The sequence below is a fragment of the Pipistrellus hanaki genome (assembly GCF_964339955.1).
Source record: "Pipistrellus hanaki genome assembly, chromosome: 10".
In the NCBI taxonomy this organism is placed as follows: domain Eukaryota; kingdom Metazoa; phylum Chordata; class Mammalia; order Chiroptera; family Vespertilionidae; genus Pipistrellus; species Pipistrellus hanaki.
The window spans coordinates 36,253,686-36,269,992 of NC_140512.1; the positions used below are offsets into that span (position 1 = coordinate 36,253,686).

Here is a 16,307-nt window from a genome sequence, read left to right on the forward strand (position 1 = left end):
GTAGGGGGTGTGCAAGAGGCAGCTGATCGATGACTCTCTCTCATCGATGTTTCTAACTCTCTATCTCTCTCCCTTCCTCTCTGTACAAAATCAATAAAATATATTAAAAAAAAAAAAAGAAGAAGAAGAAGCTTGTGTGAGGTTACACAGAGCTTCTCTCCACTCATCTGGTCTAATGTTTGCTCTCCTGGTGACAGAGAGAAAGCAGGTCAGTGGAAGAAGATGACATTAATTAGTTAACAAGACCAAATTAAGGACAATTTATTTCAGTGTCGTATTTGTGAAATCAAAAATATATGATTTCTGCAGAAAAATGATTTTATTTTACTATATCTTACCTATAAACAACAAAGTACCTAGAAAGAGATGATACTCATTAGATTTTGAAAATACTAAGTTAATAAAATCATATTATGATTTTGCTTCTTTGCTAACTAGCCTTTTCTTTACTCTTTAGATTTATAGGCTGTATTTTATGAGGGGAATAGTTTTTCAACGTCTCATGGTTTAGGCGTTGAGGCACCCTAGTGTGTGTGTATGCATCTGTATGTGAAATTATTATTATTAGCATTTGTATTAATATTACCTCACAATATTTAAAAGGGAGGAAAATATATTTGAAGCACGCTATTTTCAAAAACAGCATCTGCATTGCTTTTTTTTTATGTGGTTGATATTCTATGTTGTCATTTTTTATATACTGTATTCAAATAACATTTTTAGGTATGGAAGGCTTATTCAATTAATTTGTTAAATGAGTCAAATGGTTATGACATTATCCTTGAACTTACCCTGGCATTGGTCCATTTCCAGCAAGACTGTAAACCTGACGAGGATTTAGTAGATATTGGAATTTTCTGTAAATTCTATACAGATGAAAATATGAAAGAAAAATAATTAGTGGCATATCAACATTTTAAATAAATAGCACCTCTCAATATTATATATATATATATATATATATATATATATATATGGTTATAATTACATACATTTGATAAATTTTGTATTAAAACAATTAAAAATATAAAAGCTTAATAGAAACTAGTGGATCATTTAGGAAAAGAAGCTAAGTAGTCATTACAAAGCAATCTATATATATAAAAAGCCAGCAACCTGAATGCCAGAACAGCTGGAACAAGCAGTTGTTATGACGCCCACTGCAGCCAACAAACCAACCTGATCGAGGGATGGGTCTGGCTGGCCAACCTCCCATTGCCCCTCTTCCCAACTGGCCCTGCCCCTGATCAGCCTTTCCCACCCTGATAGGGGAGTGGGGTGGCTGGTCACCACCCCCCAAGACCCTTACCCATGGTTGGCCCCACCCCTGATCGCAATCCCCACCCCAATAAGGGGTAAGGCCAGCAGGCCAACCTCCTGTCATGGCTGCCCCCAATGGGTCCCCACCACTCTGATCAGCCCACATCTCCTCCTCCCAGTCAGTTCCACTCCTTATAGCCCCCCTCCGACCCGAAAAGGGGCAGGGCTGACCAGCCAACTTTCCACAGCCCCTCCCTTGGCTGCTGACCCCAGATCAGCAATAGGGGGCCAGGCCCACTGGCCAATCACCTGTGGCCCCTTCCTCTAGCCAACCTGGCCCTAATCAGGCCCTAATCAGGGCAGACCCGCCAGCCAACCTCCTGCCATCTCCTCCTCCCAACAGGACGGGCCCAGATCAGCCCCAATTGGGACCAGGCCAGCTAGACCCCACCACCTGTGCATGAATTCGTGCACTGGGCCTCTATTATAGTTTATAAATAGAAATAATGATATTTATATTCTATATAGGCACATGCATGTAAAACATTATTGTCCGTTTACATATTATTTAGCTAATTAAATTTTAAATAAATATTTTTAAATTATCAGTATAAAATTACTTAAATAACTTCTCTTAACAGATCCTCATGAAAATTATAGGATACTGAGCCAACCTAACAGAGTTGAACACTATCTATTCCACTTACAAAATCGGATTGTGCATATGTATGTATGCAAGCAAAGAAAGTGACATCTGCCTAATTATTTTACATCAACAACCATTCAGGTCTTAAAATTGCTAAACATTTCAATAGCACATATTAAAAAATTCATTTTTTTCTGAAAGAAATCAAGCTTCTTACAACAAATGAAAGATAAATGTTTCTAAGAGGATATATTGCCCATATGCTTAGAAGTTTTAGACAAAAAAAAAAGTGGAAAAATATTAGTGTTTTTATATTAATTTGATATTCATGTACAATATTACTATATATAAGGATGGGCAAAAGTGAGTTTACAGTTGTCCATATGGAGAATAATACAATAATTAATAAATGATAATACAAGAATAAACTCTGATTTGCATACTCACACTATATGCATACTTTTGCCAACCCATGTATTTTTACAAACACATTCCTATAATGTTTGCTAGCAGAAACTCTATAATTCACTATGTAATATCTGCTTTATCCCCACTCCCCAATTTCCAAATCTGCAAGAACCCTAAAATTCTAAATATTGATTAATCAGATTACCTAGTTTCTCAACAAAGATTTTCTCCTTTTTCCCAGCACCTGAACCTGGATGTGGACAATCCTGTACCTAAGAAATATCTATAATAATAAAAGCATAATATGCTAGTTAGACCAGACATCCTTTTAGATGACCTTCTGGATGAAGCCGGGGCTGTGAGGGAAGCCCTGGTCCTGGGTGCCAGAGGGAAGCCGGTGTTGGCAGCGGGGGTAAGAAAGGCCTACTCTTGCACAAATTTCATGCACTGGGCCTCTAGTCTATCAGATTTGGCTTAATTCTGACTTTCATGTTCTTTCACCTGTTCTGTAAAAGTTAGGCCTCTTCTATATTTCTATTTAAGTACAGTTATGATATTTCTAAGATGAAAGGGTAGAGTGAATTTATTCACAATATAAAATGTTTTTTATTAAATTTGGAATAGTTTTATGTCTCATTTTGTCCCTCCCCCTCCTTAATTTTTAACCTCACTGACTATCTCCTGGTTCCTTAAAAAAAGTCTTGCCATTTCACAAATCTTTCTTCTTTCACTGGCGAATATTTACTTATATCAAAACCAATTCAAAAGCTAGTTCTTCTTCAAAGACTTCACAGTTTTAAGAAAGATAATTTCACCTCCCCACTTTCCTAGCTCACCTATATTAGAAACATCCTCATTTCAACATTTATCATGTGGCATTGGCATGAATCTGAATATTGATAAAAGGAAAAAAAATTAAACAGAAATAAAATCTTGTTGATTGAAAAGTGAAGAATATTCTTCATTTCATTGAAATATAGTTGGAAGTTAAATAGTAGGAAAGAAATTGCTTTGTAAAATTTTGGTTCATGGAAATACTTGAACTTCATTATTTGGTAACCTCAAAGGTAATTTCTGTTTTATTGTATGATGTTTGTGCTAGTGTTTTTATTCTTATTGCTCCTTATTTGGTTGAGACTAGTAAAAACTTATAGAAATTATTAAGGCAGATATAATTAGATATTTGTTTATACCTATACTCTTTAGAAGGATATAAGACCTATTCCCCAATGAGGTGATTTTTCAAATTTTTATTAAAAATTATGAATTAATCATTAATTCCATTAAAAAATGACATTTTTGTATTGTTGGCCCAACTATTGAAATACCTGAAAATGTAGCTCATCCTTACTTATATTAAATGTATGTGTTTCTTTGGGAAATACAGCATCATGTTCTATTAAATGCACACATAGGAAATCTTATAATCTTTGTCTAGAAGCTGGATATCAATTGTGTTCCTCAGTACTGGGTAATGGCTTACTGAATTCACCTATTGACTGTCAAAGGCTAGGAATGATAGGTATGGTAGAGAAAATTCAGATATCTGGGCTATGATAAAAATGTGTATAAAAGGACATTATTAATTTAAAATTCCAATTGTAAAAATAAGGAGAGGTCATACCCAATACACTACAGATAGATTCTAGCATTACTTGTTTCACATCACAATTAGTAAACTATGAGAAATAATGTTTTTAAATACTGTACACCACCATTTTAATTAACCTATTTACATAGATATGACATAGAAATATGACTTGAAAAAAACATACCGTTCTCCTTGCTTCCCACCACTTTTGGGGTTTACAAAAACTAAAAGTGGATGAGTGCCAGGAACTGGAGTGATCTAGGAGAAAAGTTTTTTATACAGACACATTACTGTTAGTTCTACGTCATGGAAATTCAAAATTAGCAAATTCAAAAATGTGGATACCTAGATACACCAATCTATTCTGTTATTCAGTGAATCATTGTGTTTTCGATACATACATATCAACAGGAATGCTCATGCCACAAAGAGTGGTAGGATCTAGCGAGGTAGGTATAGGACGGAGAGAAAGGCAGCTTTGAGAACAGAGTAACTGTGAATAACTATAAGATTAAAACAAAAGGTGCAATTTGTGGAGCCATGAGTAAACCAGCCAGAATAGAGTATACTGGGGAAAATAAACACAGTTATTAACTGAATAACAAAATAGATCGGTGTATCTAGGTATCCACATTTAAGAAAAAAAGCCTAAGCAATTGCAACTGGCCAACCGTTCACCCCTTAGCTATGATGCGCACTGACCACCAGGGGGCAGGTACTCAACTCACATTCATGGAAATATGGAACAGACTGATGAATCTCAGAGGGAAGGTGGGACGGGGGGGAGGGAAGAGATTAACCAAAGATCTTACATGCATACTAGAGGCCTGGTGCATGGATCCCTCAGGCTGGCCTACAGGGATCAGGCCAAAACAGCAGTTCTGAATTGTGAGAGGGCAACAGGCCAGGACAGAGGGACCCCACTGGTGCGTGAATTCGTGCACTGGGCCTCTAGTATTAGAATAAAAAATAATCATATTATATATACTTTTATGGAAGACTTGCACTTTGTGGCATGTGTGGAGTCCATCTTCCCAACCATTTGTGAATAAGATGGTTTGAGGCACCTATCAGCTTAAAAGTCCCATTTCTCAAAATGTTTCCACAGAGCTTTGTTTTCCTGCTTGGAGGCTCCAGCTCCACGCAGTCTGGACTTTTTGGTAATCTAAAGTCCATTAAATTGGCCGAGTCCCTATGGTTTGCCCTATACTGCTTCCTTCACTTCTCATTTCTCGGTGGAACAGAAAAGGGGCCTGTCCTACTAGATTTTATGTTCTAGTGGGGAAACAGACAATATAAACAGACAGAGAAACATATTTAGCAGTGACATATCCCAGGAAGAGAAATTTACACAGGTAAGGTGATGGCATTTTATTGGTGGGGGGGGTTACATTATTTTTGATACTATGGTAAAGGAGAACTCTTGGATTTTACATAACTTCAGCGTTAAGAAGTAACGTATTAAAGTATTTTACCAGTACCAATATAACTCCCATTTAAATACAGTTTGACAAAACAGCATTTTAATAAACATTTACAACTAATGGAATCTTCTCAATATTAAGATAAAACTTTTAGATCATTTATGTATATTTTCAAAATAGATACAAGGTGTCACTTGTTTTTATTTCTATCCTAGAAGGTATCCTTAAAAATTTAATATCACAAAGACAACCATGTCATGTCCGTCCTTCCTGTTGGATTAAACAATCTAAGACGAAAAATTCTGCCAACACATTTCTCTTCCATTCGTAAGTGAAATGAGTTTTTTTCTAATGATCACGGGCAAGGTAAAAATGTTAAAATATTCACATTAGCTATATGAGAAAGTTGTGTAAGATATTCATAATTGTTCTACTGTTATCAAACCAGTTTTCATTACAATTTACTCTGTTTTATTTTCCTTTGAAAAGAGGACAAGGCTTTTTGTTCCTGACTTGTTTCTAATTCAGTAGGAAGATGAGATGAATGAGCTGGATCTGTAGTAACTTTCCAGTGTGTCTCTCTGAGCTACTAGTAAATGTGCTCATTCAATTAACGTATAGAAGTGCCTGCAGGTCAAACTAAGGTGCTACTAGAATGTAACACATACCTTTATTCCCCGACTAAAAGCCAAAAGGAAGAAAAACTGAATGTACCTTTATTTTTCCTCCTGTTATAAAGTCAGATACCACCCCTAAAGATTTCACAGGCAAAAGAGAAATGCAACCAGATGTGGGTTTTAGTTGATTTCTGCATTTAATCTGAATTCTCACTCCTTATTTTTAAGTAGAGGTGAAAATCTCAAGGTATAGAAACAAATTTTGAGCAAATCATTAAATCTAAACCCAAATACACATTGGGATGATCCTCCACAAACTCCACATTCAGCTAGCAGGGGTCTTCAAACTACGGCCCGCGGGCCACATGCGGCCCGCAGAGGAGTCTGATCCGGCCCGCCGGGTTTTTTGGGCAGTGAGCGCAGCCGAGGTGTTACAGTAGGAATTAGTAGTTCATATAGTCCGGCCCTCCAGCTCTCTGAGGGACCGTGATCTGGCCCCCACTTTAAAAAGTTTGAGGACCCCTGAGCTAGAGGCTGCTAGAGGCCTGGTGCACAGCATTACTGCACTGGGAGGGGAAGGAGGGGACAGGCCCTCAGCTCAGGATTCAGTCTAAGGGAGCTCATTTGTATTGTGATGCAAATCTTATATACTTAAAGAAATTTAAATAGACTAAATAAATACAGTTTTATTCGTTTCTGAAAGTAAGTATATCTGATTTCTATAAATTATGTTCTATGGAAATATCTTACAGTAATCTTTTTATGTTTTATATTTTGAAAGAATTCCAAATTTACAGAAAATGTGCAAACACTGTAAAAACTTTTTTTCATGAACACTTACAGAGCATGTTGCCAAAATGATTTTTCATCACTTTTGCTTACTTTAGCATTGTCAACAAACAAGAATATTTTCTTTCATAAATATAACACAACTTCAAAATGAAGAGAATAACATGATTCTAGACTAGCTCCTTTTGTTATAAAAGCCATTACTGAGACAACTAGTAAAACTTCAATGGAATCAGGATCAGACAACACTAATATATCAATTTTATATTCAACTTTACCAATTCTTTTTTGAAGTAACTACATCTTATATACACTTTAACATGAAAAAAAAGTTAATTTTTTATATTCGAACAATTTTTCCTTTCAAAAATTATTTTAATGTGTTTAACTTTTTTTCTTTGTATTGAATATATTGGGGAGATACTGGTTAACAAAATTATACAGGTTTCAGGAGCATACTTCTATAACAAATTGTCTCTGTCCACAAGTTTTCTCTTTTTTGCTCAATCATTCTGAAATAAGATGTACAACTCAGTTATTTTGAAAACTGATTTATTGACATCCTAAAATATCACATTTGTTTTGTTAAAGATTTTGGTAGAATGAGAGGGTGAAGACAAAAATATGAATATATTAAAAAAAAGTGGTTATCCTAAAACTATTTGCTCTTGTAAGTAAATATTTATATAACATTTTAAATAATTTAAAATGGAAGATTATATAAAAGACATGAAAGGTGAGTTACTCTGTCTAAAGTGTAAAAAAATTCCCTGAACTCTCAGTTTCACATCAACTATCACTGGACTTGAGGCATCTCTACAGAACCTGATGCTTCTCAAAACAGTGTTTAAGAAAAGATAAGATTGGGTAATGCAAAATAATCTAGAAAACATTAATAACAGAAAAAAGTATTCAAGGAATATTTTATAGCACGTGTGGTACTTAAAATCTTGGTGTATAATTATAAATTAGGTGTGAAAGACATTTCACAAGGAAACATTTCATACTAGATTATTCTCTATAGAGAATAGAGCTAATCAGAGGAAATCTTATTCAGACACATAGAGAGGCAATTTCATACTGTAAACATTAAAGAACGTGGCTTTAGGATCAGGCTGATTTGAAACCCCAGGTCAACCACTGTTCCCTTAGTGACCTCATTTTAAATGATGGCTTTAAGTTCCATCAAAATGCCTATCATTTCCAAATTCATATCTGTCTTCTCTCCTAAATTGTAGATTCACATATCTGTCTGCCTACTTGACATCTCCATTTAGATGTCTAACAGCATCAGAAATTTCTCTTCAAACCTCATTCACGGAGATCCTTCTCCATCTTTTCAATTGCATGAGTCAATCATTTTTGAGGTATCCCTGAAGTCTCACTTCTAATCTAGCCATCTTACATAAAATTATAGACAACTCTAACCCTTTGTCCTGGCACTTCTTAGCTTTTTTCTCTCCATTGTTTCATATCACTTATAAACTAGTACATTATATGTATGGAGACAGGGACTCACTTTAAAAGTTGTAGTACTCAAAGTTGTTGTAATACTCAAATTAATCTGGACATAATGAGAATAATGAAGAACTAATTATAAATGACAATGAAGAACTGATTATAAGAATCAACAGGCTTGAGCCCTAAGTAGGAAAAATACAACACACACACACACACACACACACACACACACACACACACACAGCAACAATCAAAGAAAGGGAATTAATTTTTATACATACACCATATAGTTGTGTATAGTGCATAGGTGTTGTGCAGTTTAGCCTTGTGCTGACTATAAAAAGGAGATACTGCAAATAGGAAAGAGTAGGGAGAGGGAAAAGCAGTTTGGTGGGGACAACATTGGTTTGCTTTGAGGTATTTCAGTATAAAGTTCCCCTCTTTGTCTTGTGTTAAGAATATTATAAACTACACTTCTTTGAGCTTCAAGTGATCCTTTTACTTGAAAAGTTTTCTCAAAGAATAATTAGGGACCAGGTAACTTTTGTCTAATACACTTTAAACAATTGTTCTTGTTTTCTATTTATTGGTTCCCATGGGGATAGTCATCTGCATCTTCACAGCTCCTGCATGCTAAGAAGTTGCAGTATCCCTTAAACTTGATCATAGGCACTAAAAGTAAACTTGTGGTGTGGGTGATGACAAAGACAGAGTGCCTAACCACCTCTATTTGAAGTCCCCTAGGACTCGGGTTAATTAATGAGACTCATCCTAAGGTTATACATGATCTATTACTTCCTCTAATTAGAAATAATAATCCTGATCATTATGCTGGTTAGCTGGAAAGAAGTAAGATGAATGTGCTTAACTATGATTAATAGTCTTCTTTAAGCAGTGTAGATCTCTTCTGTCACTGAGTTATATGCAAACTGGAAAGCAACTCAATATTTTTAATGATATAATTTTTTAAAACTCACATAAAGTAATTTTCTTGAACATTTATTTACTTTTTCTGATAAATAAACAAACATTTTATTTTAGAATTGATTACCACATGAAAATTAATTATTTTACCATTTTGCGTGAAATAGCTCTCCAAAATTCTAGGATTTTACCTTTTTAAAAGTTATCCCCAAAATTCTGTTAATACCTATGTGTATCATATTTTTCTCCATTCTACTGATGTGAAACAGTCTATTTACCTACTTGTAAACTAATATTTCTAAATTCAAAATATTAAAATGATGATTGCATTAAGTTATACTTATTTGTCACTGTTTTATAAGGGTTGATATTTATACTTTGCTTCTTGACAACTTTTCCTGATATTTTCATATGCCACATAAAGCTTGAAAAATTATTGTCTGGATAGTGGGATGAAACTCATCGACATAAAATGTTAATTACCTACTGTTTTTAATATGACTATTTAGTTGGAATACGATATAATATTTATAATTATTTTTTAATAAAAAATGCAACTTATACTGACATGTCAGTGTAAAGCTTCTAAAACACTGTACACACATTTAATTTTAGTTTAAAGTTTGGGTAAAGTATGGTCTGATTATTAAAATCTTAGGATACTGAGAGGAAAAAAAGTTATCACTCTAGTACATTATGATTTTTATTCTTAAATCTGCAAAAGTAAATGGAAGAAAAAAGTGGTCAGGAATTTAGCATTTATATACCTGTTAAAATTTCATAGCCAATGAGTTGGGGTACCTTAGAGGTAAAACACATAATAAATTCAGATGACCCTCATTCATAACTTAGTTTTAACCATGACTATGAGGCCCTGGACATAATTTTGCTTCTGAACACCAATATGCTCATTTCAAAAGTAGTAGATAATTATATTTATCATACGATTATTGAGGAAAATTAAGAATAATATTTATCTCATATGTTCTAGAGCAAATTCACTTAATACACATAAATATTACTATAGTACCTAGCATAAACTGTTTAAAAAACAATGTATATTTTCCTTTCCTATTGAGACATGCCTAGCTGAGTGTGAAACATACTTAAATGGACATAACATCACAAATGATTAATCTGACCAGAATGTCACTCTGTTAATCAACTATAATACTGATGTGTTGATAAATTAATAAAGATTTTTCTGAAGACATCTTCTGAGCTATTCTGCACATTAAGGAAATGCCATGACACCTTAACATATGCCCCTCTAAAAGCACAGTGGTAACAAATATGAAAGCTACTAAAATGTATGCTTTAAAAATGATACCTGCAGGCCTTGTCCATCCACAGTGACTGAGTTGGCTCTTTGCATTTTGTTCTTGTCAGTTGCTTTGTTTGGCTGCTGGGAACCACCCATTTCCTTTTTCACTGTTGCTTGTCTTTCCTATAATAACAACAAATCTGTTTAAAAAATATGTTGACTCATTTTACAAGAAGGGGCAACATACAGATTTTCATGGCTACAAATTTGGGCTCGAATTACTAGTGACTAATACAAAAGCAGTTACTTTCAAGTGGCTCAATATACATGAGAGATGCATGATCAAAATACCAGTTAAAGAAAGAATGTGAAAGAAAACTAAATCGTATTATCTCTATGAGACCACTTATGATTCTATCAGTAGTTATTCAGAAACACGAAGGCTAATTATTTCATAAACAATGATAAAGATGTACATAATATAGGATTATATTCTAGCATACCTTTATAACTTATATTTGCCCATAATTTAATTAATATTAAATTTCTAACGTACTTAGGTTATGGGAATTAAATATAATTTGAGTTGGTTCATTGGAAGTAAATATTTGTGACCTTTCTATTTATATATGTAGTTCTGGAAAGTTAAGACATGTGTGTCTGTAAAGAGCTACCATACCATCTATTAGCATTATTTTATCCTTGGCTATGCATAGAGTTAAGGAAATTTCTCCAACCAGCACATAGCAATTGATTAAATGGCTTGATGTCCTTCCAGGGCATCATCCCTCTGAATAAATTGTGATTAAGACTAAATGTATGCTTTAACAATTATAAAATACAGGGTGGGGCAAAAGCAGATTTATAGTTGTTTGCATAAAAAATAATGCAATCCTATATAATAAACAGGTAATATGCAAATAGACTGTCATGCTCTCACATAAGATGACCACCACCATGTGGTCACAACATGGCTGCCACAGATGGCCAGTAGGATAGGGCAGTTGTGGGCAATCAGGCCAGCAGGAGAGGGCAGTTAGGGGCGACCAGACCTACAGGGGAGGGCAGTTGGGGGCGAACAGGCCTGCAGGAGAGGGAGGGCAGCTGGTGGCATTCGGGCCTAAAACGGCAGTTAGACATCCCCCGAACGGTCCTAGATTGGAGAGGATACAGGCCAGGCTGAGGGACACACACCCACATGTACAAATTTCATGCACTGGGCCGTTAGTAGTAAATAATACAAGAATAAACTCTGTTTCAGATACTCACAAGTGTAAACCTACTTTTGCCCCCACAATGTATATGAACAAAATTTTAAAAACCCTAAATTAAATGTTCAATCTATAAAATGTCATTTTTGCAATCTACAATTACAAGAAAGAGGTATGTAACGAGTTTAAAAACCCTCTGTATCATCCAGACAATACTAAAGTGGTAAACATTTTTTACACACGTACATACTCAGGAGACCAAGAGCTTTCTTTGTTTGGGGGGAAATGCTTACTGGGTTGAATTTGGGGAATTAATCAAGTTGAAAATTTTCCAACTGAAGAGACTCAGAACCATTTCATTTTCCCCAGGGCTTTCTTTTTATTATACTCATTTGTTTTATGTTTATTTCCAAATTTTGTAGAACTCTCTCTGAAGTATTCGGTATATTTTATTTAAGCAGCACAAACTAACAGGAGGGGAGCTGGATACTTTTTATATTTCCACTGAGAAAATATTTACTTCTGTCCTATTTTATATGAGGGGCAGGAAGTGGCATGGGTGGGGCATGTTTCAAAATCTGCTGTCCACAAACATCTCACTGGTCTGTTTTGAGGGTTAATAGACCCTGGCTATCCGAGCTCCATTGGGATATCTGAGTTACTTCCAACGTTGCAGTTGCTAAAAACTGTCAGGAAAATCTCACAGACATTATTGTGCAGCACTATTCAGAATAAAATAGCTCTCTGATACGAGGGGGCAGTGCTCATCACTTCACCTTCGGGATTTTGTTTTCTGTTTTGGGGTCCTAAATAACAAAACAAATGTGTTACAATGAAGACATATTTTGTTGTGCCAGATAAATTATCCCAGATATAAAAAGAGTTGGAAAATTATTGCTGTGATCGATAGAAATTATTCAAACATGGAAAAGAGCCACCCTAACTCCCCCAAAACTATAAAGGAATATAGAACGTATAACTATATATAAAACACAGCTATTGATATTTCAGCATTTTTCAAATATCAACCCTTTGTGCTTGCCATGTAGACATTGTAAATGCAGAATTCAATGTTTCGTGATCCTTGGACTCTACAAGTAGCACAAGAGATCTTCACTGGGGGATTTATTGTATTATAACTCCAAAGAATAATCACCATCATGCACACAGAAGAAAAGCTGCAAAGACCATTCACAGAAAACACAGAACAATGAAACAAATGAGATTAAAAAAAAAAAAAAGACCTCACTTTAAATATGTGCTCTAAAAAAAATCTTTTTCAGTATCACGCTGATTCTCAGATGTTTTTCATATTTGTTCATGACCGAAAACTGCTTTCACAAAAGGGATGTTTACCACAATCCTCCGCCTGCTGGGATCGATCAGTCACAAACGGCAAGCAGCAAATGATGATTACCTGGAGCACAGGGTTTTCTTCTCTTTGTCCAATCGCAGCGTGAGGGACAGTCAGCAGCAAAGCACCTCCATGGGTGCAAAGCCACAGAGCAGGGGAGGGCTGCCTGGCTGCCAACAGCCTCCTTCAACGGAATCCTGCAACTTGCTTTCCCTGCTGTTGCACCACTTGACTGAAGGGAGACCCAGCCCATTCGGCCACTAGAGCTGGGCCACAAGGATTTCCCAGAAACTCTAGAATGTTAACCCAGGGGGACACTTGAATCGTCATAATATAACCACGTCATTGGGACTTACAAGGGTTAGGATCTCCCACTTACTGACAGCTGCCCAGCTGCTCCTTTGATTATTGTGACCCTTCTGTGGGATTGGAACAGTTCTCTGCCCAGAGAAACGATTTCATTTCAAAAATGGCAAAGACTCTGCATCTTCGGGCAAGTTATTTACTTTCTCTAACTCAGCTCTTAACACACCTAACAAGTGAAAAGTTTCATGTGACCATAAACTGAGAAAATGTGACGTCCTGGCAAAAAATTGGCAGTCCATACGTGGCAGTCATTTTTCAAATATATAATGTAGTGTTGTATGCCATCAGTAAGTTTAAAACAAAGGTATGCTCTACTTTGTTTCACATAACTACTTGCTTATCTAATGTTTGTCACAAATGTAGATTAAAAATGTTTCAAGCCTATCCCATCATCTAAAGATCCCTGAGGATAGGAGAAAAACAGAATATACAAATTCTTAGTAATAGGTGTCTGACACAAGCCACATTGCTCTTTTGAACAATACAAGATGTATAAAAGAACTCAAATTGCAAATGTGAAAACCTTTTGTGCTTACGTACCTCAGGGACTGAAACTCCTGAAGCGGGCAGGTTCTGTTGAAAAAGAGAAATTCATATTAAAACTGGAAACAAATATCAGTGAAGGTTCTTACACCACTATTCTCCTGTGGGAAAAAAAAACATTAATAAACACGAAATACATTTGTTATCATAATTTACATTCATTCGCTAAATAAATAACTTTTCACAAAACAAGGAATGCCCTAACAAAGAATCAGCTTATAGAATCACTTGTCCCAAATAGAATGTCATCCTCTTAAAGCAGACTGATCAACCTCATTGGCCAGCTTCACCATGTCCCTGCAACAACACTGATGTTTTTGAGAATTAGAACTCATCTCCAGGTTACCTTTTATAAACAATCCCAACTAATATTTGAAGTTGCCTGTTTACCCAGCCCCCTTTTCCATTTTCCACTCCAACTCTTATTCCTTCCTAAAATACTCAGTGTCTTTTTTATGTAGATATAGTTTATGCTGTTGTTTTGATTTTGTGATTCTCTGGAAATAAAAAAATAATTATTAATCAATAAAAACAAAAATATAATCAATCAAATAAGAAGCAACATTTTAGTTGAGAGTAATTTTTTTTTAATGAGGTTGAATACAGTGAAGCTAGTTTTCATGGGAGTGTGTCCTCAACGACCATCCCCCCTCCTTTTCTGAATCATACTGCAAAGGTTTGCTTCTGGCTAGAAACAGATTAAAGGTTATCGAATTCCAAAAGTCTATATCCTGGGGGACTTAGAGCAAAATTAAAAGAATAAATATTCACAATATGAGATAAAGGTGTCCAATAGTGTGTATGGTGAGGGTAGGAGAATAGGAGAGTTGGATTAGAAGCTAGGTGTTCTGCCCGGCTGGGGTGACTCAATGGTTGAGCAACAGTTTATGAACCAGAAGGTCATGATTTGATTCCCAGTCAGGACACAAGCCCGGTTCCTGGCTTGATCCCCACCCAGTGGGGGGCCATACAGGAGGCAGCTGATCAATTCTTTCTCATCATTGATGATTCCATTATTTCTCTCCCTCTCCCTTTCTCTCTGAAATCATGTGTGTGTGTGTGTGTGTGTGTGTGTGTGTGTGTGTGTGTGTATTTGAAAGCCAAGTGTCCCTAAGAAAGAGGGAGTGGGGGTATATTCCATTTTCTTCCCCAGGACCAACAAGCTATGTGAGGAGGACTTTGACTAGAGCCCCAAAATAGGTCTGAAAAATCTCAGCACACAGTTATTAGTTGATACTCTGACCAGATAGAACTTCAGAGAAATAGCAAGAACCAGAAGAATAAATGTTTCTGATGTAAATGAGGCCTCACAGGGCTTCAGAGCTGCTCAGTATAGGAATGGATTAGAAGGACCCAATGCACCCAAAAATGGAACAGAAGGAGAAAGGGTCTAGGACCATCCTAGAGAAAAGTAAGATGTCCAGGGACACAAAGGAAGGATAAAGTGGAGGATAAACTTGGTTTAACTATTCCATTAACAAGAGAACCCTGTGAAAGTGACTGTTGTTATTTGTCAAAAGGATTGAAAGAACTTTCCTTAAAAGCTTTTTGATTTGAGTAATATTCTTGACTTAATGAGTCCAAGTCCACCTACATGCACATCGGGCCATGGATGGTGGAGGTAATATATGTACTAGCTTCAACATGTCAGCCTGCTACTCTCCTTTCTCAGCGTTTGGTTAAAACTTAGATCTGAATAAACACTTTTTAAAAATATATATATTTTATTGATTTTTTACAGAGAGGAAGGGAGAGAGATAGAGAGTTAGAAACATCGATGAGAGAGAAACATCGATCAGCTGCCTCCTGCACACTCCTACTGGGGATGTGTCTGCAACCAATGTACATGCCCTTGACTGGAATCAAACCCGGGACCCTTCGGTCCGCAGACTGACACTCTATCCACTGAGCCAAATAGGTTTCGGCATGAATAAACACTTTTAGGTTATGAATGCATACTCAAATCTCTATTATATTGGGTCGGCAACTAAGTAATTGCGGGTTTCACACATATATGGCTTCAGTTGAATTTTTAGGTTTGCAGACGTAGTACAAATGTAAAACACATTTTGTATTTGATAGTTGGCTATTCAGCTGTTAATCAGTAAAAAAAGTTTTTTGATCTGTTTTGTAGTTTTTGTTTGGCGTTCGTTGAAAAATGGAAAATCAAAAGGAACATTTTCGTCATATTTTGCTTTTTTATTTCCGCAAGGGAAAAACGCATCACAAGCTCATAAAAAGTTATGTGCTGTTTATGGTGACGAAGCCTTAAAAGAACGGCAGTGTCAAAATTGGTTTGCCAAATTTCGTTCTGGTGATTTTTCACTCAAAGATGAAAGACGCTCTGGTCGTCCAGTTGAAGTTGATGACGCCCTAATCAAAGCAATAATCAATTCGGACTGTCACAGTACAACACGTGAGATTGCAGAGAAGCTTCATGTATCACATA

The 16,307-nt window shown here is 35.9% G+C and overlaps 1 protein-coding gene across 5 annotated transcripts in view; it reads right to left on the reverse strand.

The window, feature by feature from the left end:
• Positions 1-16,307, reverse strand: part of DGKB (diacylglycerol kinase beta) — a 485,460-nt gene that overhangs the window by 287,689 nt on the left and 181,464 nt on the right. For all 5 annotated transcript variants that reach the window (XM_084897103.1, XM_084897105.1, XM_084897104.1 and 2 more), the window contains 4 exons: positions 13,856-13,888; positions 10,451-10,567; positions 4,090-4,163; positions 792-866 (listed from right to left, as the gene is read on the reverse strand). In XM_084897103.1, coding sequence (XP_084753229.1) covers positions 792-866; positions 4,090-4,163; positions 10,451-10,567; positions 13,856-13,888 — 299 coding nt within the window. The remainder of the gene's footprint in view (positions 1-791; positions 867-4,089; positions 4,164-10,450; positions 10,568-13,855; positions 13,889-16,307) is intronic.